A 22231-nucleotide genomic window follows, 5' to 3' on the forward strand; every position below is an offset into this window, starting at 1 on the left:
GGGAGCCACCGCGCCCGGCAGTCGTTAGCCACCGCGCCCAGCAATCGTTCCTTTTTTAAAAAGCTTTTTTTTTTTGAGACGGAGTCTCGGAGTCTTCGCTCTGTCGCCCAGGCTGGAGTGCAGTGGCAGAATGTCCGCTCACGGCAACCTCCGCCTATCGGGTACAAGCGATTGTCCCACCTCAGCCTCCTGAGTAGGTGGGATTACAGGCGCCCGCCACCACGACCGGCTAATTTTTGTGTTTTTAGTAGAGACGGGGTTTCACCATGTTGTCCAGGCTGGTCTCGAACTCCTGACCTCGTGATCTGTCCACCTCGGCCTCCCAAAGTGCTGGGATTACAGGCGTGAGCCACCGCGCCTGGCCTAGTATACGTTCTTGTAGTGACTAATATCTGGTCTGGGCCAACCACTCCGAGGAGAGAGACAATTTTGGATCAGCCCACATTACACCCACAACGTGCGAGACAAAGAGAGACTTGAGGGGCTTGGTCGAGGAGACCCAGCGCGTTATTAGAGGCGGGAGCCAGGTTGTGGAGGGGCTCAAAGTTAGAGGAGGCGGCCAGCTCCACAGGCTGCACCCGGCTGGGCGACCCGGCAACCTTCAGGGGGCGCTGTTCCCCCCATCCCTGTCCCCAACTGGCCAGCTCCTGCGGGCGCGCGGCGGGGAAGGCCAGAGGACCTGGGCGCAGGCGATGAGCCTCCTGAGCGTCCAACCCCGGGGTGCGGCGCGGTCACGCCCAGCGGGAACCGAAGGCGCCGGAGCCCGGGTGCTGGGCCCAGAATCCCGCGGAATTTTGGGTCCGAGGGAGGCGCTGGGGCGCGGGACCTCGGGCGTGGGTTCCCGGGCACTGGACCGGCGCGGACGGGAGGCGGCGCTGGTCCCGCGGGCCAGCGGGTCTCGGGAGGGGGCGCCCGATCCCGCGTCTCTGGCGCCGCTTCCCGGGAAGTTTCAAGTTTGAAAGTCCTGGCGGAGGGTCTGCGGCTTCCGGGACCGGAGTGGCGGAGAGGAGGGCCCCAAGCGGCCGGAGCGGCGCCATGGAGGAGGGGGCGCCGCGGCAGGTGAACGGCGCGGGAGGGGCGCGCGGGCCCGGGGGGTGCGAGGAAGCCTCGGTCATCGCCCCGGAGCCCCGAACCGCGGCCGCTTCCCCCGACCCTCCCCTCACCCGCGCCCCTTCCCTGCCCCTGCCCTGGCCCCGGCCCCGCGACGCCCTCGCAGAGCAGACCTGAGCTCTGGGTTCGGTCGTTCCTGAACCCTGCAGCGTCTCCAAATCAGCCCCCAGCTGACCCGGAGACTGAACCCCAACCAGCCCGTGAGCGAGGACGGCTGAGTCCGCAGCGTGCGCCACCAGGGTGGTCCCCAGAGTGTCCTTAAGTCGGTTCTCCTCGGTGGGGCGCCACGGCCGACGGGAATTAGCCGGGTTAGAAATGGGGGGCACACGGGCCTGGGGGAATTAGAATGTGCGCGCAGCGCGGGGCGCAGTCTGTGCGCGCTTGGCAGTGGCAGGAGTCCTTCCCGGAGCACACGAGGCACGAGGGGAGCGTGGATGAGAGGGGAGCAGCCTCCCCCGCCCCGGGGCGGGAACCTTTGGGTACATAGCGGGTTATAGAATGTGGAGGGGGCCGGGTTTCCTGCCAGAGGTGGCAGTAGGTGCGCGTGGGCCCGGAGGACCGAGGCCGTGTCTGTCTGCTCCTGAGGAGGGAGAGGTGGTGTCCTGTCCCGGAGCCAGTGGTTGGGAGGGGGGCATTTGCGGACAGGAGTGGGTCCCCGCAAAGAGCGGAAAGGAGGTGGTGTGTGTGTCCACGCTGGAGTTCCAACCCAGGGCAGACGGGACCATGGGGGTGTTGAGAGGTGAGTGTAGACTCCTTGAGCGCCCAAGCCAGTCGTTTAGGCCGCCTTCAGGTCTGGGGCTCGGTCTGCCCCCTCCCACCCCCTTCCTCTGGAGGTCCCTCCGCCTGTTCCAGACGTAGCTTGTACACATTTTCCGATTTCCTGCGGGGCTCCGCCCTGCAGCGGCAGCTGGGTGACTCAGGACCCCGGTGGCCGGGCCCCCAGCTCCATGGGACCTTTGTTTGCTCCGGTCTTTGGCTCTGGCCCTGTGGCCTAGGGCGGTCAGAGGATTTCCTGAGCCTCGCCCTTGCCCGCTGAAGTCTGGGGTGGGGGGTGTCCCTGGGGTTGCAGCCCCTTCCACTGGGCTCAGGAGAAGATGGAACACAGAGAGGTAAGATGGGGTCCCTGCAACAGCCCGTGTTGCGGGGCATCGTGGGTTACCCGGCCTGAGGTCACCTTTGGCACTGGTTGGTTTGAAATGCTGGCGGCTGGAAAGGAGGTGTTCCTGTTCCTGGCTCCAACCTGGGTGAAGCCGTGAGAGAGCCTTCTACTTCCTCCCGGGAGCTGAGCAGGGGGTGGGCACCGGGAGACCTCCCCAGTTCCTCTCTGTGCCTCTGCTTTGCTACCTGTGGCATTGGGACATGAGGGGAACAAGCCCTGGCTCCCAGGCCCCTGGCTGCCTTCTCATGTGGCTTTGTGTGAACCCCTATTCTGCATAGCTTTTCTGGCTCCTGGACTCTACTTTGGATCCCAGATGTAGAGAGAGCAGCCTGATTACCCAGGGCTGCCAGGGACAGCTGGGGCCCGAGAGATGGTGGCCCCTCCTCTGTGTCTTGACTGTGGGCAAGTTACTTCACCTCTCTGGGCCTCAGTTTCCTCACTAGAAGATAGGGGTAATAGGCCAGGCGTGGTGGCTCACGCCTGTAATCCCAGCACTTTGGGAGGCCAAGGCGGGTGGATGGCCTGAGGTCGGGAGTTCAAGACCAGCCTGACCAACATGGAGAAACCCCATCTCTACTAAAAATACAAAATTAGCCGGGCTTGGTAGCGTGTGCCTGTAATCCCAGCTACTCAGGAGGCTGGGGCAGGAGAATTGCTTGAACCCGGGAGGCAGAGGTTGTGGTGAACCGAGATTGTGCCATTGCACTCCAGCCTGGGCAACAAGAGCAAAACTCCATCTTAAAAAAATAAAGAAAAAGAAAATGGGGGTAATGACCGCCGCTACCGGGTGGGGTTGCTGGGAGGAGTGATATGGTAATATATGCAAAGCTCTTAGAATAGAACCTGGCACCCGTTTACCGTGTGAACTATCCCCCCCGCCCCATCCTTCTCTAACGGGCGGAGGACAGGAGCCTGGCCTAGATGAGTGGCCTCGGAATTTCCATCTGGCTCAGGCCTGAGCTCTAAGGGGAGAGAGGCTTCCCAAACTCTGTGTGTATCAGTCCTGGGTGCCGTCCCTTCCTCCGCCTCCATCTGCAGTGAGCAGAGGCTGCTGGTGGCCGCTGCACCCCATGACTGTTCTCCACCCTCTGCTTTCCACCGGCTCTGCAGCCTGGGCCGAGCCAGTGGCCCCCGGAGGATGAGAAAGAGGTGATCCGCCGGGCCATCCAGAAAGAGCTGAAGATCAAGGAGGGGGTGGAGAACCTGCGGCGCGTGGCCACAGACCGCCGCCACTTGGGCCATGTGCAGCAGCTGCTGCGGTCCTCCAACCGCCGCCTGGAGCAGCTGCATGGCGAGCTGCGGGAGCTGCACGCCCGAATCCTGCTGCCTGGCCCTGGGCCTGGTCCAGCTGGTGAGTGAGGAGCCGAGACCCCCTCACGACAGAAGGCTCTAGGCCGATCTGGCCCCTGGCCTTGGCCCTGGCCACTGTGGCGAGACCACCTCATTTCCTGCCTATAGTTCAGTAGGGGAAGGAGGAGAGGCCACAGTGGGGGGTCTCGGCTCTGGGTAAGGGACTCCTGTGCTCGATACCCCCTTGCACAGAGCCTGTGGCCTCAGGACCTCGGCCGTGGGCAGAGCAGCTCAGGGCTCGGCACCTCGAGGCTCTCCGGAGGCAGCTGCATGTGGAGCTGAAGGTGAAGCAGGGGGCTGAGAACATGACCCACACGTGCGCCAGTGGCACCCCCAAGGTAAGGCCCCACAGTCTGATGGCAGGGGCACCCTGGCCCCTGGTCTGACAGGGAAATGCACCACAGCCATTGAGCTCATAAGGAGACACCATCCCAGCCTGCAGCCTGATGGGGAAAATACAGCCCCAAACCCCAGCTGCGTGAGAAAGGCATGGCTGTAGTCTCTAGTGTGACGGAGAAGACCTTGCCCCGGTCTAATGGGATCCTAGCCCAGCCCCAGTCCCAACTCCCAGCATGATGTCGGGAACTGGGCCTCAGTCCTTGTCTGAGAAGAAGGCTTGGCTGTGGTCCTGATATGATGAGGGAGGCAGGACCTTAGCCTTGATCTAATGGGGGAGGCTTAGCTTAGCCCCTGCCCTGATCTAACGGGAGAGGCTTAGCTTAGCCCCTGCCCTGATCTAATGGGGGAGGCTTAGCTTAGCCCCTGCCCTGATCTGATGGGGAGGTTTAGCTTAGCCCCTGCCCTGATCTGATGGGGGAAGCATCAACCCTGCTCTGATCGGGGAGGCATGACCCTAGCCCTGATCTAATGGGGGAGAGTTAGCCCCAGCCCTGGTCTGATGGGAGAGGCATGACCTCAGCCCTAATATGAAAGGGGAAACTTGACCCCAGCCCTTGTTGGTCTGATGGAAAAGGCTCCCCTGACCCACCAACTAGTCCAACAAGGGAGGCTTGACTTAGTGTTTGGCCTACTGAGCAAGGTTTGACTTTAACCCCGTTCTGATGGGGGAGACCCGGCTCCAGTTCCTGGTCTGATGGGGGAAGCTGTGGCCCAGACCTGGTCTGATGGGCTTGTGCCATGGCTCCATAGGAGAGGAAGCTCCTGGCAGCCGCCCAGCAGATGCTGCGGGACAGCCAGCTGAAGGTGGCCCTGCTGCGGATGAAGATCAGCAGCCTGGAGGCCAGTGGGTCCCCGGAGCCAGGTGAGGCCTTGAGACACAGGGAGGGCGGAGCAGGGAAGAGCAGGGCCCGAGAGCTGCCGTCCTTCCCACAGGGCCTGAGCTGCTGGCGGAGGAGCTACAGCATCGACTGCACGTTGAGGCAGCTGTGGCTGAGGGCGCCAAGAACGTGGTGAAACTGCTCAGTAGCCGGAGAACACAGGACCGCAAGGCGCTGGCTGAGGTCAGGCCCTAGCCCTGGCCCTCTCCTAAGGCTGGCTTGTTCTCATACCACCCTCAGCAGGGGTGTGAAGGGAGGGTGGCCGTGTAGAAGCAGGACTTCTCTGTTGAGACTTCATGCGGAAGGTGGCTGTGGGTGACCTGGGCTGCTGCCCCCTGCCATATACCCCACGAACCTGGCTCTACATTGTCTCCTCTGCAGGCCCAGGCCCAGCTACAGGAGTCCTCCCAGAAACTGGACCTCCTGCGGCTGGCCTTGGAGCAGCTGCTGGAGCAGCTGCCTTGTGCCCACCCTTTGCGCAGCAGAGTGGCCCGAGAGTTGCGGACTGCGGTGCCTGGATACCCCCAGCCTTCAGGGACACCTGTGAAGCCCACCGCCCTGACAGGTAGTCAGAAGTTCCTCCCGCTTCAAAGCTCTCCTTCTTTTTTGGGGGAGACCCAGAAGCACAAATAACTTTGATGAAGAGTTCAAGAGTTCCAATCCTGCCGGGCGCAGTGGCTCACGCTTATAATCCCAGCACTTTGGGAGGCTGAGGCGGGCGAATCACGAGGTCAGGAGATCGAGACCACGGTGAAACCCCGTCTCTACTAAAAAATACGAAAAATTAGCCGGGCGTGGTGGCGGGCGCCTGTAGTCCCAGCTACTCGGAGAGGCTGAGGCAGGAGAATGGCGTGAACCCGGGAGGCGGAGCTTGCAGTGAGCCGAGATGGCACCACTGCACTCCAGCGTGGGCAATAGAGCGAGACTCCGTCTCAAAAAAAAAAAAAAAAAGAGTTCCAATCCTGCCCCACCACCCACTAGCAGCGTGACCTTGGGAAACTGACATTCCTTCTTCAAACCTCAGTTTATCCATCTGTAAAATGTGGATGATATAGCACCTACCTCATAGGGTTGCTGTGTTGCACGTGATGTGCTAAGCACAGTGCCTAGCACAGTCAGCACTCGGACAGTGTAGCTTGTATTTACACAGATAACCAGAATAATGCTTAAAGCACTGGTGTTAGGAAGCTCGCAGCCCTGGAAAGCTTGATACCCAGCACTGGGCAGCTTGGACTATTAGAAAGTTTTCTAGGCTGGGCGTGGTGGCTCACGCTGGTAATTCCAGCACTTTGGGAGGCCGAGGTGGGTGGATCATGAGGTCAGGAGTTCCAAGACCAGCCTGGCCAAGATGGTGAAACCCTGTCTCTACTACAAATACAAAAATTAGCTGGGCGTGGTGGCGGGTGCCTGTAATCCTGATTGCTCAGGAGGCTGAGGCAGAGAACTGCTTGAACCCCGGAGGCGGAGGTTGCAGTGAGCCAAGATTGCGCCACTGCGCTCCACTCTGCGCAACAGGGCAAGACGCCGTCTCAAAAAAAAAAAAAAAAAATGTTTTCTTGGGCCAGGCATGGTGGCTCATGCCTGTAATCCCAGCACTTTGGAAGACTGAGGTGGGCGGATCACCTGAGGTCAGGAGTTCAAGACCAGCCTGGCCAACATGGTGAAATCGTGTCTCTACTAAAAATATAAAAAAGTAGCTGGATGGCCGGGCGCGGTGGCTCACGCTTGTCCGGGCGGGCGGATCACGAGGTCAGAAGATGGACCACGGTGCAACGTCCTAAAAAATACAAAAAATTACCCGGGCTTTGGGGGCCAAAAAAAAAAAAAAAAAAAAAAGTAGCTGGATGTGGTGGTGCATGACTGTAGTCTCAGCTACTTGGGAGGCTAAGGCAGGAGAATCGCTTGAACCCAGGAGGCGAGGTTGCAGTAAACTGAGATTACGCCACTGCACTTCAGCCTAGGTAACAGGGTAAGACTCCGTCTCAAAAAATAATAATAATAATAATAATTTCCTTGGAAAAAAATAATAAAATTAAAATTTCTGCGTGCAGTGGCTCACACCTGTAATCCTAGCACTTTGAGAGGCTGAGGTGGGAAGATTGCTTGAGCTCAGGAGTTTTTTTGAGACCCAGTCTCAAAAAAAAAAAGAAAAAAAGAAAGTTTTCTTGGCTGGGCGCGGTGGCTCAAGCCTGTAATTCCAGCACTTTGGGAGGCTGAGGTGGACGGATCACTTGGGCCCAAGATTTCTAGACGAGCCTGGGCAACATAGTGAAACCTCATCTTTAGAAACAAAAAAAATTAGCCGGGCGTGGTGGCGCATGCCTGTAATCCCAGCTACTGGGGAGGCTGAGGCAAGAGAATTGCTTGAACCCGAGAGGCAGAGGTTGCAGTAAGCCAAGATCGCGCTGTTGCACTCCAGCGTGGGTGACACAGCAAAACTGTTTCAAGAAAAAAAAAAAGAAAAAAAAAAGTTTTCTGGTCTGGCGCAGAGGCTCATGTGTCACCCAGGCTGGAGTGCAGTGGCGCGATCTCGGCTCACTGCAAGCTCCGCCTCCCGGATTCATGCCATTCTCCCGCCTCAGCCTCCCGAGTAGCTGGGACTATAGGCGCCTGCCACCACACCTGGCTAATTTTCTGTTTTTGTATTTTTAGTAGAGGCAAGGTTTTACCGTGTTAGCCAGGATGGTCTCGATCGCCTGACCTTGTGATCTGCCCGCCTCGGCCTCCCAAAGTGCTGGGACAGGTGTGAGCCACCGCACCCGGCCAAAAAAGTTAATTTTCTTATCTTTTACTGAGATCTGTCTCCCTGTAGCAGCAGCCAAATCGTAATCAACAAATAATCTGAGAGCATGGGCTTTGAAGCTGTGTCCCACAGAGATACAGTGCGAACCGGAAAGGCCAGTGCCTATCTGCACAGAGCACTGCTACAGGGCCGACTGACCCCATTCCATTGTGAGCAGAGCTGAGAAGAGGAAATGCAGGCTCTGGATGGAGCCCTCTCACCTGGGCTTGGGGAATCGAGGAATGTTTTCTTTTCTTTTTTTTTGAGATGGAGTCTCACCCTGTCGCCCAAACTGGAGTGCAGTGGTGCGATATCAGCTCACTGCAACCTCCGCTTCCTGGGTTCAAGCAATTCTCCTGCCTCAGCTTCCCGAGTAGCTGGGATTAGAGGCCCGCGTCACCATGCCTGGCTAATTTTTGTATTATTAGTAGAGACAGAGTTTCGCCATGTTGGCCAGGCTGGTCTCGAACTCCTTACCTCAGGTGATCCATCTGCCTTGGCCTCCCAAAGTGCTGAGATTACAGGCATGAGCCAACCATGCCCGACCCAAGGAATGTTTTCTAGAGGAGGTGGTGTCTTGGCCTTGAAGGACTTACACGGGAGTACTTATGGCCAAGTAGACAAGTTGAGGAACGCAGAAGAAACAGCTTGTTAAAAGGCCTAGAATTCAACTACTCAAGGCCACCCCATATCCTGTCCCCTGGCTAAACACCCCAGATACTTGAGTTGTCTTTTTTTTTTTTTTTTTTTTTTTGAGATGGAGTTTTGCTCTTATTGCCCAGGCTGGAGTGCAGTGGCGCGATCTTACTGCCGAGGCTGGAGTGCAGTGGTGCAATCTCGGCTCACCGCAACCTCCGCCTCCCGGGTTCAAGCGATTCTCCTGCCTCAGCCTCTCGAATAGCTGGGATTACAGGCATGTGCCACCACACCTGGCTAATTTTTGCATTTTTAGTAGAGATGGGATTTCTCCATGTTGGTCAGGCTGGTCTCGAACTTCTGACCTCAGGTGATCTGCCTGTCTTGGCCTCCCAAAGTGCTGGGATTACAGGCGTGAGCCACCTCACCTGGCCTCTTTTTTTTTTTTTTTTTTGAGACGGATTCTTGCTCTGTCGCCCAGGCCAGATTGCAGTGGTGCGATTTCGGCTCACTGCAAGCTCCGCCTCCCGGGTTCACGCCATTTTCCTGCCTCAGCCTCCCAAGTAGCTGGGACTAACTACAGGCGCCTGCCACTGTGCCCGGCTAATTTTTTGTATTTGTAGTAGAGACGGGGTTTCACCATGGTCTCGATCTCCTGACCTCGTGATCTGCCCACCCCGGCCTCCCAAAGTCCTGGGATTACAGGTGTGAGCCACCACGCCCGGCCTTTTTTTTTTTTTTTTGGGACAGAGTCTTACTTTGTCGCCCAGGCTGGAGTGCAGTGGCATAATCTTGATTCACTGCAACCTCCACCTCCCAGGTTCAAGCAATTCTCCTGCCTCACCCTCCCAAGTAGTTGGGATTACAGGCGCCCACCACCAAGCCCGGCTAATATTTGTATTTTTAGTAGAGACGGAGTTTCACCGTGTTGGCCAGGCTGGTCTCGAACTCCTGACCTCAGGTGATCCACCTGCCTCAGCCTCCCAAAGTGCTGGGATTACAGGTGTGAGCCACCACGCCTGGCCTCAAGTTTTTTTTTGTTTTGTTTTGTTTTTTGAGATGGAGCCTTGCTCTGTCACCCAGGCTGGAGTGCAATGGCACAATATTGGCTTACTGCAACCTCTGCCTCCCGGGTTCAAGCGATTCTCCTGCCTCAGCCTTCCAAGTAGCTGGGATTACAGGTGCCCACCATCATGCCCAGCTGGTTTTTGTATTTTTAGTTGGGATGGGGTTTCACCATGTTGGTCAGGCTGGTCTTGAACTCTTGACCTCAGGTGATCTGCCTGCCTCGGTCTCCCAAAGTGTTGGGATTACAGGCGTGAGCCACTGCGCCCGGCCGAGCTGTTCTTTCTAAGCTGATCTTTCTACCCTGGCCCCCTGCCTTTGTTTACAAGTTCTCTCTGTGTGTAACCCCCAGGCCCAGACTCTCCCTAAATGATACTCTTGGGCCTACTTCATGTCCTCAAAAGCTGCTAGATGCCCACTGCTTTCTCTACCCTTTGAGAGACAAACCTCTAGTGACGTGACACATGAACTTAGTCCGTTGACAAAACACGTTTCATATCCACTGGGGGAGGTGGGGCAGAGCTGGGACTCACCTCCACTGTTCAGATGGGGAAACTGAGGCCCAGGGGGCAGGTGGGTCCGGACAGGAAGCCAGGCTTCCTGCTCCCTGTCCCAAGCTCTTGTCCTTGCCACGGTGCTCTCCAGGCCCCAGCTCTAGGCAGCATCTCATCACGTGCTGTGGCTCTGTCCACCCTGGCTGAGGTCTAAGGTCTGAGCCTGTCCCTGCCGCTCCAGCATGTGGTGGGGAGAGCCAGTTGCTCTGCCCTGGAAAGAGGTGGCTGCCACAGAGAAGCGTGCAGTCTGGGACAAAGTGGCCCCTCACCTGGGAGTGGCCAGGTCGGAGGCCTCCTAGGGTGTCATCGGGGTCCAAGGGCACCCTGTGGGGGGCTCATGGTGCTTGGGAGCTGCGGGACAGTCAGCAGGCTCCTGTCCAGGCACTCTAGGCTGCCACACTGAGTGAGCTTCCTCAGGTAGCTGCCCCGGCCTCAGGTGGGTACGGTCTGGGTTCAGCCACCTCCTGGAGAGGGTGGCCTTCCTGTGGTCCCAGGACACCTTGGTGGTAGCAGTGGGAAGATGGCATCTGACAATGCCCCCCGCCCACCCTCCCCACAGGGACACTGCAGGTCCGCCTTCTGGGCTGTGAACAGTTGCTGACAGCCGTGCCCGGACGCTCCCCAGCGGCTGCACTGGCCAGCAGCCCCTCCGAGGGCTGGCTTCGGACCAGGGCCAAGCACCAGCGTGGCCGAGGCGAGCTTGCCAGTGAGTAGGGAAGGAGCTTCAGGGGGAGCAGGAGACCCCTGCTTCAGGCCTGCCCTAAGCCCTGGCTCTGGCCCTGCAGGCGAGGTGCTGGCTGTGCTAAAGGTGGACAACCGCGTCGTGGGGCAGACGGGCTGGGGGCAGGTGGCCAAACAGTCCTGGGACCAGACCTTTGTCATCCCACTGGAACGAGTAAGGCTGGCCTTTGTGTGGTCAGGGGTGACCTTGGGCTGCGGGGTGGAAGGCTGCCCAGGTCGGGGCTCGTTCTGCACCCCACCCTTCAGCCTGGCCTCCCCAATACAGGCCCGTGAGCTGGAGATTGGGGTGCACTGGCGGGACTGGCGGCAGCTATGTGGCGTGGCCTTCCTGAGACTTGAGGACTTCCTGGACAATGCCTGTCACCAACTGTCCCTCAGCCTGGTACCACAGGGACTGCTTTTTGCCCAGGTGCTCACCACCTCCGCCCTCTGACTTGGCGGGACCCTGGGGCGTCAGGGCCAGGAAGGCCTTCAAGACCGATGCACTGCATGTAGGTGCAGAGATTGAGGACCAGAGAGGAGGTCTCCAAGAATAAGGACTCCTAGCCGCTCTCTCAGGGCTGCATCTGGAGGCCTGGGTCCTTGTCCTGACTGCCCCGCCTCAGGTGTGACCCTGGAAAAGTGCCTCTCCTCCCTGGCCCTGCTTCTCCACTAGTATCAATGAGGACATTGAATCTGTTTCTCTGGGTCCTTCTGGCTCTTGCATCTGTTGACCCTGGGGGCGTGGGCTGTAATCCCAGGGGCAGAGGAGGTGCCATGGCAGGTGAGGTGGGAGGCGACTGGTCCACAACCCTGCCCCTACCCCTGCAGGTGACCTTCTGCGATCCTGTCATTGAGAGGCGGCCCCGGCTGCAGAGGCAGGAACGCATCTTCTCTAAACGCAGAGGTGTGGAGGGAACAGGGGCTATGTGTGAGGGAGCAGGGATGGGGTCCCGGGACTGAGCTCCCCCTTTTCTCCCAGGCCAGGACTTCCTGAGGGCTTCGCAGATGAACCTCGGCATGGTAGCCTGGGGGCGCCTCGTCATGAACCTGCTGCCCCCCTGCAGCTCCCCGAGCACAATCAGCCCCCCTAAAGGGTGCCCTCGGACCCCAACAACACCGCGAGAGGCCTCTGACCCTGCCACTCCCAGGTGAGGAGCCCCCTCGCCCTAGACTGCACGCTCCTCTGTGGCGGCTGCCTGACTCCAGATCCAGGCGGTGTCTGTCTGTCTGTCTGCATTGCTCAGCCCCAACCCTCTGTCCGTCTCACTTCGGGTTGATGTGTCCATCCTACCAGCTCTTGCATCTGCCTGTGCTGGGCACTGTGTCTACTTTCTCCCTACAGTAATTTCCTGCCCAAGAAGACCCCCTTGGGCGAAGAGATGACGCCCCCACCCAAGCCCCCACGCCTCTACCTCCCCCAGGAGCCAACATCCGAGGAGACTCCGGTGAGGGGCTGGAGGGACTAGTGGCTCCTAGGGCCGGCTGGTGCTGGCAGGGCCACCCAGCTGTGGGGTGGCAGGCCTGAAGGGAAAGAGAGAAGGAAGCCCAGCCCTGCCCTGAGCTCCTCTGTACTCACAGCGCACCAAACGCCCCCATATGGAGCCTAGGACTCGACGTGGGCCATCTCCACCAGCCTCCCCCACCAGGTACCCCCATCCTGTGCACCTTCATGTTTGAGACGTTCGTCTGCTTGCTCAAACATTTGTGTATCCATTCATACATTACTCCCTGGCTCCCTGGCGGATGCACTGGCTGGCTCTCGGGGTCTGATTTGCTAAACCCACATTATTGAGCTACAGCTCTATGCCAGCTTCTAGGAGTCCTTACTGCAGGGCTTTTTCGAGCCCATAGGTCGGGACAGCCCAGGACTGGGCATGGGAGGCTTGGAGTGGCTCTGGGTAGGGACCCAGCCAATGCCCTAGGGGACTTCCTATACCCTCTCTTTCTTTGCAGGAAACCCCCTCGGCTTCAGGACTTCCGCTGCTTAGCTGTGCTGGGCCGGGGACACTTTGGGAAGGTAGTGGGGCTGAAGAGGGTGGTATGGGACAGGATTGGGGGCCTCATCACATGAGCCAGGAGGACCTGATCTGTGGGGGCGATAAAGGCTCCCTGGTGCGGCCCACCTGGAGCCCAACCTCTCTCTGGCCCCAGGTCCTCCTGGTCCAGTTCAAGGGAACAGGGAAATACTACGCCATCAAAGCACTGAAGAAGCAGGAGGTGCTCAGCCGGGACGAGATAGAGAGGTGTGTGGGGGTGCCGCAGGGTACCCAGGATGGCTGGCCTGGGCTGTGGCATCCAGAGGGCAGCTGAAGGTTCCTGGGGCTTTGGAGAGGTGACCCGGTGGGGCCAGCCAGCCTGCATTCTCTTTTGGCACCTGCAGTTGTTCACTGTGTTTCCTTGGGCAGGTCCCCTCTTCCCTCTGTCAGTTTGCTCTACTGTAAAATGGGGGCATTGGTGACTGTGCACGTTCAGAGCCCCTTGTGAGCCCCTGACGTATAGAAACCATCACTCAGGCCGGGCGCGGTGGCTCACGCTTGTAATCCCAGCACTTTGGGAGGCCAAGGCAGGCAGATCGCTTGAGTCCAGGAGTTCAAGACCAATCTGAACCGCATGGTAAAACCCCATCTATAAAAAATAGCCAGGCATGGTGGCATGCGCCTTTAGTCCCAGCTACTTGGGAGGGTGAGGTGAGAGAATTGCTTAAGCCCAGGAGGTAGAGGTTGTAGTTAGCAGAGATCTCCAGCCTGGGCAACAGAGTGAGACCTCATCTAAAAAAACTAATTAAAAAAAAAAAGAAGAGAGGCCGGGCAAAGTGGCTCCTGCCTGTAATCCCAGCACGTCAGGAGGCCAAGGTGGGAGGATTGCTTGAGCCCAGGAGTTCGAGGCCAGCCTGGGCAACATGGTGAAACCCCCTCTCTACAAAAAATACAAAAATTAGCTGGGCATGATGGTGCGCACCCAGCTACTTGTGAAGCTGTGGTGGGAGGATCACTTGAACCTCAGTGGTGGAGGCTGCAGTGAGCCGAGATCGCACCACATCACTCCAGCCTGGGCAACAAAGTGAGACCCTGTCTCAAAAAAATAAAAGGCTGGGCGCACTGGCTCACGCTTGTAATCCCAGCATTCTGGAAGGCCGAAGCAGGTGGATAACTTGAGGCCAAGAGTTCGAGACCAGCCTGGGCAACACGGCGAAACCCCGTGTCTACTAAAAATACAAAAATTAGCTGGGCATGGTGGTGCACTCCTATAATCCCAGCTACTCAGGAAGGAGGCGGAGGCACAAAAATCACTTGAACCCAGGAGACGGAGGCTGCGGTGAGCTGAGATCACACCACTGCACTCCAGCCCAGGCGACAGAGCAAGACTGTGTCTCAAAAAAAAAAAAAAAACGAAAAGAAACCATCAGTCTACTCGCCTAGCACTTTGGCTGAGGGCCCAGTGAGCCAGGGGTGTTGTGCAGGGCACAGGGCACAACCCAGGGGAAGTTTTCCTTCCCTCTAATACTCTTGCTCTCTCCTGCAGCCTGTACTGCGAGAAACGGATCCTGGAGGCTGTGGGCCGCACAGGGCACCCTTTCCTGCTCTCCCTCCTTGCCTGCTTCCAGACCTCCAGCCATGCCTGCTTTGTGACTGAGTTTGTGCCTGGTGGCGACCTCATGATGCAGATCCACGAGGACGTCTTCCCGGAGCCCCAGGCCTGGTGGGTTCCATCCCTCCTGCCTGCCTCTTCCAGCAAACTTTGCCTGGTTCCCTACACCCACTCTCTCCATCCTGCTTTCTCCAAGTGCCCAGCAGCAGAGGAGCAGGAGTCAGAGGCCTTGGTTTACATCCTGGCACCAGCTGACAGCATTTGTGACCCTGGGTATCAGCTTATGAAGCTGTGCATTAGGTTTTTTTTTTTTTTTTGAGACAGAGTCTGGCTTTTGTTGCCCAGGCTGGAGTGCAATGGCGCGATCTCGGCTCACCGCAACCTCCGCCTCCCTGGTTCAAGCCATTCTCCTGCCTCAGCCTCCTGAGTAGCTGGGATTACAGGCATGCACCACCACTCCTGTCTAATTTTGTATTTTTAGTAGAGACGGGGTTTCTCCATGTTGGTCAGGTTGGTCTCTAACTCCTGACCTCAAGGGATCCGCCCACCTTGGCCTCCCAAAGTGCTGAGATTACAGGCGTGAGCCACCACACCTGGTGAGTCTCAGATCTTTATTTGAAAAATAGGCATGATTGGCCGGGCACCTGTAATCCCAGCACTTTGGAGGCTGAGGCGGGCAGATCACCTGAGGTCAGGAGTTCGTGACCAGCCTGGCCAACATGGTAAAAATCTTGTCTCTACTAAAAATACAAAAATTAGCTGGGCATGGTAGCACATGCCTGTAATCCCAGCTACTTGAGAGGCTCAGGCAGGAGAATCGCTTGAACCCAGGAGGCGGAGGTTGCAGTGAGCCAAGATCCCGCCACTTTACTCCAGTCTGGCAACAGAGAGACTCCGTCTAAAAAAAAAAAAAAAGGCCGGGCACATTGGCTCATGCCTGTAATCCCCGCACTTTGGGAGGCCAAGGTGAGTGGATCATGAGGTCAAGAGATCGAGACTATCCTGGCCAATATGGTGAAACCCCGTCTCTACGAAAACTAAAAAAAAAAAAAAAATTAGCTGGGCATGGTGGCACGTGCCTGTAGTCAGTCCCAGCTACTCGGGAGGCTGAGGCAGGAGAATCACTTGAACCCGGGAGGCAGAGGTTGCAGTGAGCTGAGATCGCACCACTGCACTGCAGCCTGGGTGACAGAGCGAGACTCCATCTCAAAAAAAAAAAAAAGAAAAAAAAATAGGCATGATGAACATCCACTGAAGGGACCAACACTTGGTCCCTGGCACCATTTAAGGGCCCAGGAAGGGTGAGCTGGAAATGCACAGAAACCTTGGGGCGACCTTGGGACTGTTGGAGCACCCCCACCCTCAGCATGACGCTTGTCCCAGTCTCACTCGTCTCTGACTCTGGCCGGGACATCCGGGATCCCCTGGCCATGGCCATCCTGGTGCCTCCCTGCCCTGCCTCCCTGGTGTGTGTCTTGGGCCTGAGTTCTCCCATAACCACCCCTGCAGCTTCTACGTGGCTTGTGTTGTCCTGGGGCTGCAGTTCTTACACGAGAAGAAGATCATTTACAGGTGACTTTTGTCCCAGCGATGCACGGGGGTGGGGGTGGGGGTGGAGGTGGAGTGGGTGAGGACACAGACACTGCCTCCGCCTGCCTGGGCTGCTCCAGGGGCTGTTGCTGTTCCCTGGGTCTAAGCCCCACTCAGTCCCTTTGATTTGCACCTTTGCTCTCAGGGACCTGAAGTTGGATAACCTTCTGCTGGATGCCCAGGGATTCCTGAAGATCGCAGACTTTGGACTCTGCAAGGAAGGTGGGGGCCGCCCATTGGGATCCATATCTCCAGCCTTGTTTACCCAGCCTGGCCAATAGGATGATGGGCACATGGCATGTCCCAGGAAATCTCCTCACCGGCGGATGCCCTGGTTCCACCACCCTAGACCTCACTCCAGGGGACAGCTGGGCACACTGGCCCTTTCTTCCTAGTCCTAGAGGCTCGTAGCCCCAGCCTGCACCTGGCCTGAGGGAGAGCCTGTGGTCAGGGCTGGGAGAGGAGACTGAGTTCCGCCTTGTGTTTCTTTCTTTTCTTTCCTTTCCCTTTCTTTCTCTCCTTCCTTCCTTCCTTTCTTTTCTTTCTTTCTTTCTTTTCTTCCTTCCTTCTTTTTTTCTTTCTCTTTTCTTCCTTCCTTCCTTTCTTTCTTTTTTTTTTTTTTTTTTGACGGAGTCTTGCTGTGCCACCCAGGATGCAATGCAGTGGCACAATCTCGGCTCACTGCAGCCTCCACCTACTGGGTTCAAGCGATTCTCCTGCCTCAGCCTCCCAAGTAGCTGGGACTACAGGCGAGCACCACCACACCTGGCTAATTTTTGTATTTTTTTAGTAGAGACAGGGTTTCACCATATTAGCCAGGATGGTCTCGATCTCCTGACCTCATGAACCACCCGCCTTGGCCACCCAATGTGCTAGGATTACAGGCATGAGCCACTGCGCCCAGCTTCTTTTTTTTTGGGGATGGAGTCTTGCCCTGTCGCCCAGGCTGGAGTGCAATGGCGCAATCTCGGCTCACTGCAACCTCTACCTCCGAGGTTCAAGAGATTCTCCTACCTCAGCTTCCCGAGTACCTGCGATTACAGGCGCACGCCACCATACTCAGCTTATTTTTTTGTATCTTTAGTAGAGACGGGGTTTCACCATGTTGGCCAGGCTGGTCTCGAACTCCTGACCTCATGCTCTGCCCGCCTCGGCCTCCCAAAGTGCTGAGATTACAAGTGTGAGCCACTGCACCCAGCCAAGTTCTGCCTTCTGTGACCTTAGCCTGTGAGCTTGGCTCCACATGCAGTCAAATGGCGTCATAACCATTCCTACTTCCTTGGGTACAGGGCAGGGCTTGGCACAGGCTCAGCTCCCTGGCATCATAAGGCTTGGCTGTTGAGGTTATTGTGAATAGGCCACACCAAGCAGCTATTGGTGTGCCTGTTGGTTTGCAGGGATCGGCTTCGGGGACCGGACTAGCACCTTCTGTGGCACCCCGGAGTTCCTGGCTCCCGAGGTGCTGACCCAGGAGGCGTACACACGGGCTGTGGACTGGTGGGGGCTGGGTGTGCTGCTTTACGAGATGCTGGTGGGCGAGGTGAGTGCTGGAGCATGTTTCCTGGGCCTCTGGGTTGGGGTGGGGTGGCCCGTGCATCCTGTTGAGCTCCCATCTCCACAGTGCCCATTCCCAGGGGACACAGAGGAAGAGGTGTTTGACTGCATCGTTAACATGGACGCCCCCTACCCCGGCTTTCTGTCGCTGCAAGGGCTTGAGCTCATTCAGAAGGTAAGCACTGCAGGGTCTGGGGCTGGGCTGGATGGCTGCTCAAGGCCCATGTGCCCTCTGTCGTGGGACAACAGACCCCCTGCCACCCATCCTTAGAGCGCTCTGGGCCAGCGTGCTTGGGGCCTGTGGATGATGGCAGCGCCTGGGGCTGAATGCCCTAAGTGAGCGCCTGTCCTATCGCCCAGCTCCTCCAGAAGTGCCCGGAGAAGCGCCTCGGGGCGGGTGAGCAGGATGCCGAGGAGATCAAGGTCCAGCCATTCTTCAGGGTGAGCGTCTGGGGTGGCGGTGGTCCCCTGTGCCTGGCAGGGTAGGTGGCATGGAGTGACCCCTGGAGCTGCTGTTCCTGCTGTCTCAGGCGCCTCTCCTTTGCCCTCAGACCACCAACTGGCAAGCCCTGCTCGCTCGCACCATCCAGCCCCCCTTCGTGCCTACCCTCTGTGGCCCTGCGGACCTGCGCTACTTTGAGGGCGAGTTCACAGGGCTGCTGCCTGCCCTGACCCCACCTGCACCCCACAGCCTCCTCACTGCCCGCCAACAGGCCGCCTTCCGGGACTTCGACTTTGTGTCAGAGCGATTCCTGGAACCCTGAGGGCATCTCCTGGCACCTCTGTCCCCTTCCCCCACAGACTGTTAGAGCCTCTGCTCACCGACCTGTGTGCCCTGCCTGGAGGTCCAAGCCTGGCTGGGTACTTATGAGCCCTTGGGACTCGAGGTGGCAGCCACGGGGCCACTGTTATGGGCTTTGCTCAGTGTCACTGGGCGAAGTGTGTCCCTTCCCCCTCCAGCTCACCCTCCTCTACCTCCCAGCGAGACCTGGCCCAGAAAGGGTGCCGCAGCAAGGAGTGATATGGTTTGTCTTTTTAAGACTGGACTTGCTTTATATTAAATTTGTAAAAGTGTGCACTGGCAGCAGCCTGGGCGGGGCTGGGGTGGAGCCCGGGGTCTGCTTGGGCCTGAGCTGCCCACAGGTCCTTTTCTTCCCCTTCTTCCTTGGAAGGCAGAACTGCCCACCAAGGCAGGGATCTGTCTGACTTGAAGCTCCGTTCTGGGGCCTGGGAGGAATGGGCAGGAGTGAGGGCCCCAGGCCCTCCGAGGGCTGACCCCAGCCGGGGACAGGCCCCGTGGTTTTCAGGCACAAGATGGTAGCCCGGCCTCCAGCAACCCTAAACAGCTGGGCTGCTGCCCTCTTCCTCCTCCTCAGCCCAGAGGGTCTCCCAGGACCCCGAGGGCCATCCACAGAAGAAGTGGGCCAGGTTGCGGGTCAGGCCCCGGTCGAAGGGGTTGCTGGGGCGCTGGCGGAGATAGGCGATGCGGTGTGAGGAGATGAATTCCCAGGTGGTGGTGTTGCTGGCCACCAGGTAGAGGTGCGAGGCGAGGAGCAGGCTGGCCACCAACGAGAAGAGGGACAGCAGCAGGAAGGTGGCGAACAGGAGCCCGCTGGACCGCAGCCACAGCCCCCAGGGCTGGAAGAAGCGGAGGCCTGACCTGCGGTGCAGGGGACAGGGGCCTGGTGCTGGGGGAGGGCAGGGGAGCCCTTCCCTCCCCGTGCCGGGGCCCTGGGAGTCCTGGCTCTGTCCACCCGTGGGAGCATTCATCCCACCCTCCCCCTACGCCCGGGCAGCAGCACCCACCATGCCAGGTACAGGCCCCACAGAAGCACCACCAGCTGCAGCGCCAGGTAGACTACAAAGAGTGGGTGGTTGCGCTCTCCCACACAGTTCTCCATCCAGGGGCAGTGGTGGTCGTAGCGGCGGACACAACGGCGGCACTCACGGCAGTGCCGAGCCCTCAGGGGCTGCTGTGGGCATGGAGAGTGGAGGCTCAGTGCCAGCCCCGCTGTGGGCCCGCCACTGAGGGGAGGAATCAGGGCCTGATTCTGGAAGGCCTTCTTGGAGGAGGGGTGAGGCCCGGCACTGGGGCAGGAGGAGGTCGAGGAGTCTCAGCTTTGGCCCAACCTCTCCCATGGGTGTCCCTGCATCACTCACCAGCACCAGGCAGTATCTGCAGCGCCGAAGAGGGATGGCTGGAGGAACCATGGCTGTCTGCTCCTCTTTGAGCTCCTCCTGGAATGAGGGGTGGGGTGTAAGGCAGGGTCCTCTTGGGAGACAGGTGGCATTGGCGGGCAGCTCCCCAAGGGGCCGGCTCAGCTCTGGGTGTGGAGTTTGGGACCCATCCCATGCAGAATGGAGGTATGGAGTGTGGTGGAGCACCCCAGACTGAGGGCGGCTGTGTGATGTTTGCAAGTCTCTTCCTTCTCTGGGCCCCAGCAGTTTCCTCACTACTGTAGATGGGGCTCTAGGGCTGGCAAGAGGATTCACTGAACTGCCCCCACAAGAGTCTGCAGCACAGAGCCTGGCATGGAGACTGGTGCTGGTTGTTGAGTCCCTGTTGGTGAGAGTAGGGGCCCCTGGTTACCTGAGGCTGGGGCTGCACATTCACGTAGCCAGGGTCCATGAGTGACACAGCAAGGTAGAGCAGCAGGGAGCCCAGCACCAGGAGCAGGAAGGTGAGGGGCAGGAGCAGCTGCCCCTGCTCCTCCCATTGCCGCAGCTCTGGAGAGGCCGGAGAGCACAGTGAGGCTGGGCCGGGTAGAACAGGAGTGGGTGGGGCTGGGGTGCAGTTGGAGGTGGGGAAGTGTGTTCCTGGCTGAGCAAAGGCCTGGAGATGTTGGTTCCATGAGTGGTTGTGTGTGGCCAGCAGTTCATCTGCACTTTATCTGGAGGGTCAGAGGGAACCATGAAAGGTTATAGAGCCAGATCTGTTTTGGAAAACCTCATTGCTAAAGAAATGGATCAGGGGAAGCCTGGGGGCAGAGAATCTGGCCAGGAGGAAGAAGACGGTAGCTACAAAGGCCCGGCAGGAAGTGAGGGAGGAAGGAATGGACAGAGGGGGCTGCTGGGTGAAGGGAGCCAGACCTGACTGGATGTGGGAGAGAGGGAGAAGGGGTCCAGCATCTCTGGCTCTGCAATGGGGAGAGACTGGCTAGGTCTGAAATGCCTGAGAGAGATACAGTGGGGAGGGTGCAGCTGGCAGGCTCAGATGCTGCAGAGGGGGATAGGGAAGGGTCCAGCGGGCTTCAGCCCATGGAGGTGACAGGATTTTGGGGAGGTAGGGTGCAGGGCAAGGAATGATGGGGCATGAGACCACCACACAGCAGAGTGTAGACAAATCCTGTGTCCCTTGGTTGTAGGGGGGGAGCAGAGAAGAAAGGGAGGGTTTTGAGGGGGTTCGTTTTCTGATAGGGAGACCTGAGCAAGTTTTTAGGCTAAAGGATGAAGGTGGTGGAGGAGGTCTGAGGTCTTGGGAGGAAAGCCAGAAGGGGCCCCAGTCCAGAAACTGAGGCTGGACCGCCATGGAAGGAGGGCTGGGGGCTGCTGTGGGGGACAGTGGGGGAGGCTGCCCGTGGCAGGTGAGGCGCTGGGTAGGGGGCTACTAAGAGGAATGAGGGAAATGGGGGTGGGTGGGTGAATCTGTGGGAAGATGGGAGACAGGCCGCACCCCATGGGGTGTTCTCTTGCCTGAGGGTTTGCCTGGACTTGGGCAGCTAGTGGCCATGGGGGTGTGGAGGGTGTGGGTGTGGGCAGAATGCCAATCCTTGTATCTAGTTGAGCCTCCTAATCGTATGGATGGGAAGATTTGGGGTCAGTTCCTGGGAAGGATCATGTGGGTCCCAGGACCAGGGGACATGGGGCTCAAGTCGGTCCTTGGATCTGGTGGGCACCGGCTGGGTCTTGGGGTGGACAGGGCATTTGGCAAGGATCAGGAAGATGCTGGGATTAATTAGGGATCAACGGGGTATCAGGCGGAGAGCAGGTGGCTCTTGGAATGATAGATGGGAGAGGGCTTCAGGAGCTGGCGAAGATCGGGCCAATCCCAGGATCTCCAGGGATTAGGCGGGAGACCCAGTGAGACCAGAACGTCTGGGGAACCACGCGGGAATCGGGTGGGTCCGGGGTCGCTCGGGGTCCGGCTCACCGGTATCGTGCAGGAAGAGCACCAGCGTGATTCCCCAGGTCAGCACGGTGTGCCCGGTCCGCACCAGGACCCCAGGGCTGAGGAGCGCCCAGGGCGCCATCGCCTCGGCCGGGGACCCCACCCGGAAGAAGCGCCCAGAGGGGCGGGCCCTTCGAGGGAGGGGAACGCGGCCGCCCGGGGATTGGTGGATCCAGGCGCTGGGCGGGGCGGGACTGGGCCAGGGAGGCTGCCTATTGAATGGCAGCTGCGGCCGAGTGGACCCTCAAGCCAACAGGTGCCTGAAGAGGCTGAGGGCGGGGCCGGCGCGCGCGCAGCTGGTAACTCCCCCAACTCCAGCCCCACCTGCGAGGTAACTTTCGAAAGCACAGGAGCGCGCGCGCACCTCCCCCGCGCTCCCCCTGTGCCCGCCCCCGCAGCCTCGCGCATGCGCGTAGCTCTCTGGGCGCTTCAAAGATCCAGCGGCTTGCTGTGAGTCCGGGAGGTAAAATTGTACCCATTTCAAAGATGTGATGACTAAAGTCTCGAGAGGGCCAGGGCTCGCCGAAGGTTGCTCTGTGGTGACAGCTTTACCTCCTTGCTATGTATTCTCAGATATTGCAAACGGACGAGAGAAAAGTGGAGGTACGTGGTGCACATTCTGACTATGGGTGGTCCAACTTAGGCGGGAGTCAGAAATCCCAGCACTGCCCCTTC

General features: G+C 58.6%; 2 protein-coding genes across 6 annotated transcripts; one reads left to right on the top strand and one right to left on the bottom strand.

Moving 5' to 3' along the window:
* The first annotated feature begins 622 nt into the window (after positions 1-622).
* On the top strand, positions 623-18462 carry PKN3 (protein kinase N3). Of its 2 annotated transcripts, none has more exons than XM_032165324.2 (22): positions 623-1059; positions 3380-3620; positions 3812-3957; positions 4769-4880; positions 4952-5079; positions 5278-5461; positions 10493-10639; positions 10719-10828; positions 10940-11083; positions 11485-11560; positions 11636-11804; positions 11999-12101; positions 12235-12302; positions 12610-12673; positions 12808-12899; positions 14179-14355; positions 15754-15816; positions 15980-16056; positions 17232-17374; positions 17456-17563; positions 17749-17829; positions 17940-18462. In XM_032165324.2, exons 1-22 carry the CDS (start codon positions 1036-1038, stop codon positions 18150-18152), a joined length of 2670 nt encoding a protein of 889 aa, XP_032021215.1. In that variant the 5' UTR covers positions 623-1035; the 3' UTR covers positions 18153-18462. The 2 variants fall into 2 exon arrangements, with proteins under 2 accessions (XP_032021215.1, XP_032021216.1); XM_032165325.2 differs by having other exon boundaries at positions 866-1059; positions 17749-17785; positions 17940-18028.
* On the bottom strand, positions 18418-21727 carry ZDHHC12 (zinc finger DHHC-type palmitoyltransferase 12). 4 transcript variants are annotated; one of them, XM_032165328.2, is made up of 5 exons: positions 21539-21727; positions 19979-20115; positions 19549-19626; positions 19195-19361; positions 18418-19076 (listed from the first exon to the last, which is right to left on the bottom strand). In XM_032165328.2, the coding sequence occupies exons 1-5, from the start codon at positions 21636-21638 to the stop codon at positions 18761-18763; spliced, it is 798 nt and encodes a 265-aa protein (XP_032021219.1). In that variant the 5' UTR covers positions 21639-21727; the 3' UTR covers positions 18418-18760. The 4 variants fall into 4 exon arrangements, with proteins under 4 accessions (XP_032021219.1, XP_032021218.1, XP_032021217.1 ...); XM_032165327.2 differs by having other exon boundaries at positions 18419-19048; positions 19195-19358; positions 21539-21726; XM_032165326.2 differs by having other exon boundaries at positions 18419-19048; positions 21539-21723.
* Between the last annotated feature and the right edge of the window lie 504 nt (positions 21728-22231).

This window comes from Hylobates moloch, unplaced genomic scaffold, assembly GCF_009828535.3.
Source record: "Hylobates moloch isolate HMO894 unplaced genomic scaffold, HMol_V3 SCAFFOLD_10, whole genome shotgun sequence".
In the NCBI taxonomy this organism is placed as follows: Eukaryota; Metazoa; Chordata; class Mammalia; order Primates; family Hylobatidae; genus Hylobates; species Hylobates moloch.

What these genes read in the sequence shown, in the direction of transcription:
- PKN3 (XM_032165324.2), top strand. Translation starts at nt 1,036, where the DNA reads ATGGAGGAGGGGGCGCCGCGGCAG. An exon ending in AGGAGGGGGCGCCGCGGCAG is followed by an intron (nt 1,060 to 3,379) that starts GTGAACGGCGCG and finishes CCGGCTCTGCAG; the next exon opens with CCTGGGCCGAGCCAGTGGCC. An exon ending in CAGTGGGTCCCCGGAGCCAG is followed by an intron (nt 4,881 to 4,951) that starts GTGAGGCCTTGA and finishes TCCTTCCCACAG; the next exon opens with GGCCTGAGCTGCTGGCGGAG.
- ZDHHC12 (XM_032165326.2), bottom strand. Translation starts at nt 21,638, where the DNA reads ATGGCGCCCTGGGCGCTCCTCAGCCCTGGGGTCCTGGTGCGGACCGGG. An exon ending in GCAGATACTGCCTGGTGCTG is followed by an intron (nt 19,362 to 19,548) that starts GTGAGTGATGCA and finishes CCATGCCCACAG; the next exon opens with CAGCCCCTGAGGGCTCGGCA. An exon ending in TGGGGCCTGTACCTGGCATG is followed by an intron (nt 19,049 to 19,194) that starts GTGGGTGCTGCT and finishes CCTGCACCGCAG; the next exon opens with GTCAGGCCTCCGCTTCTTCC.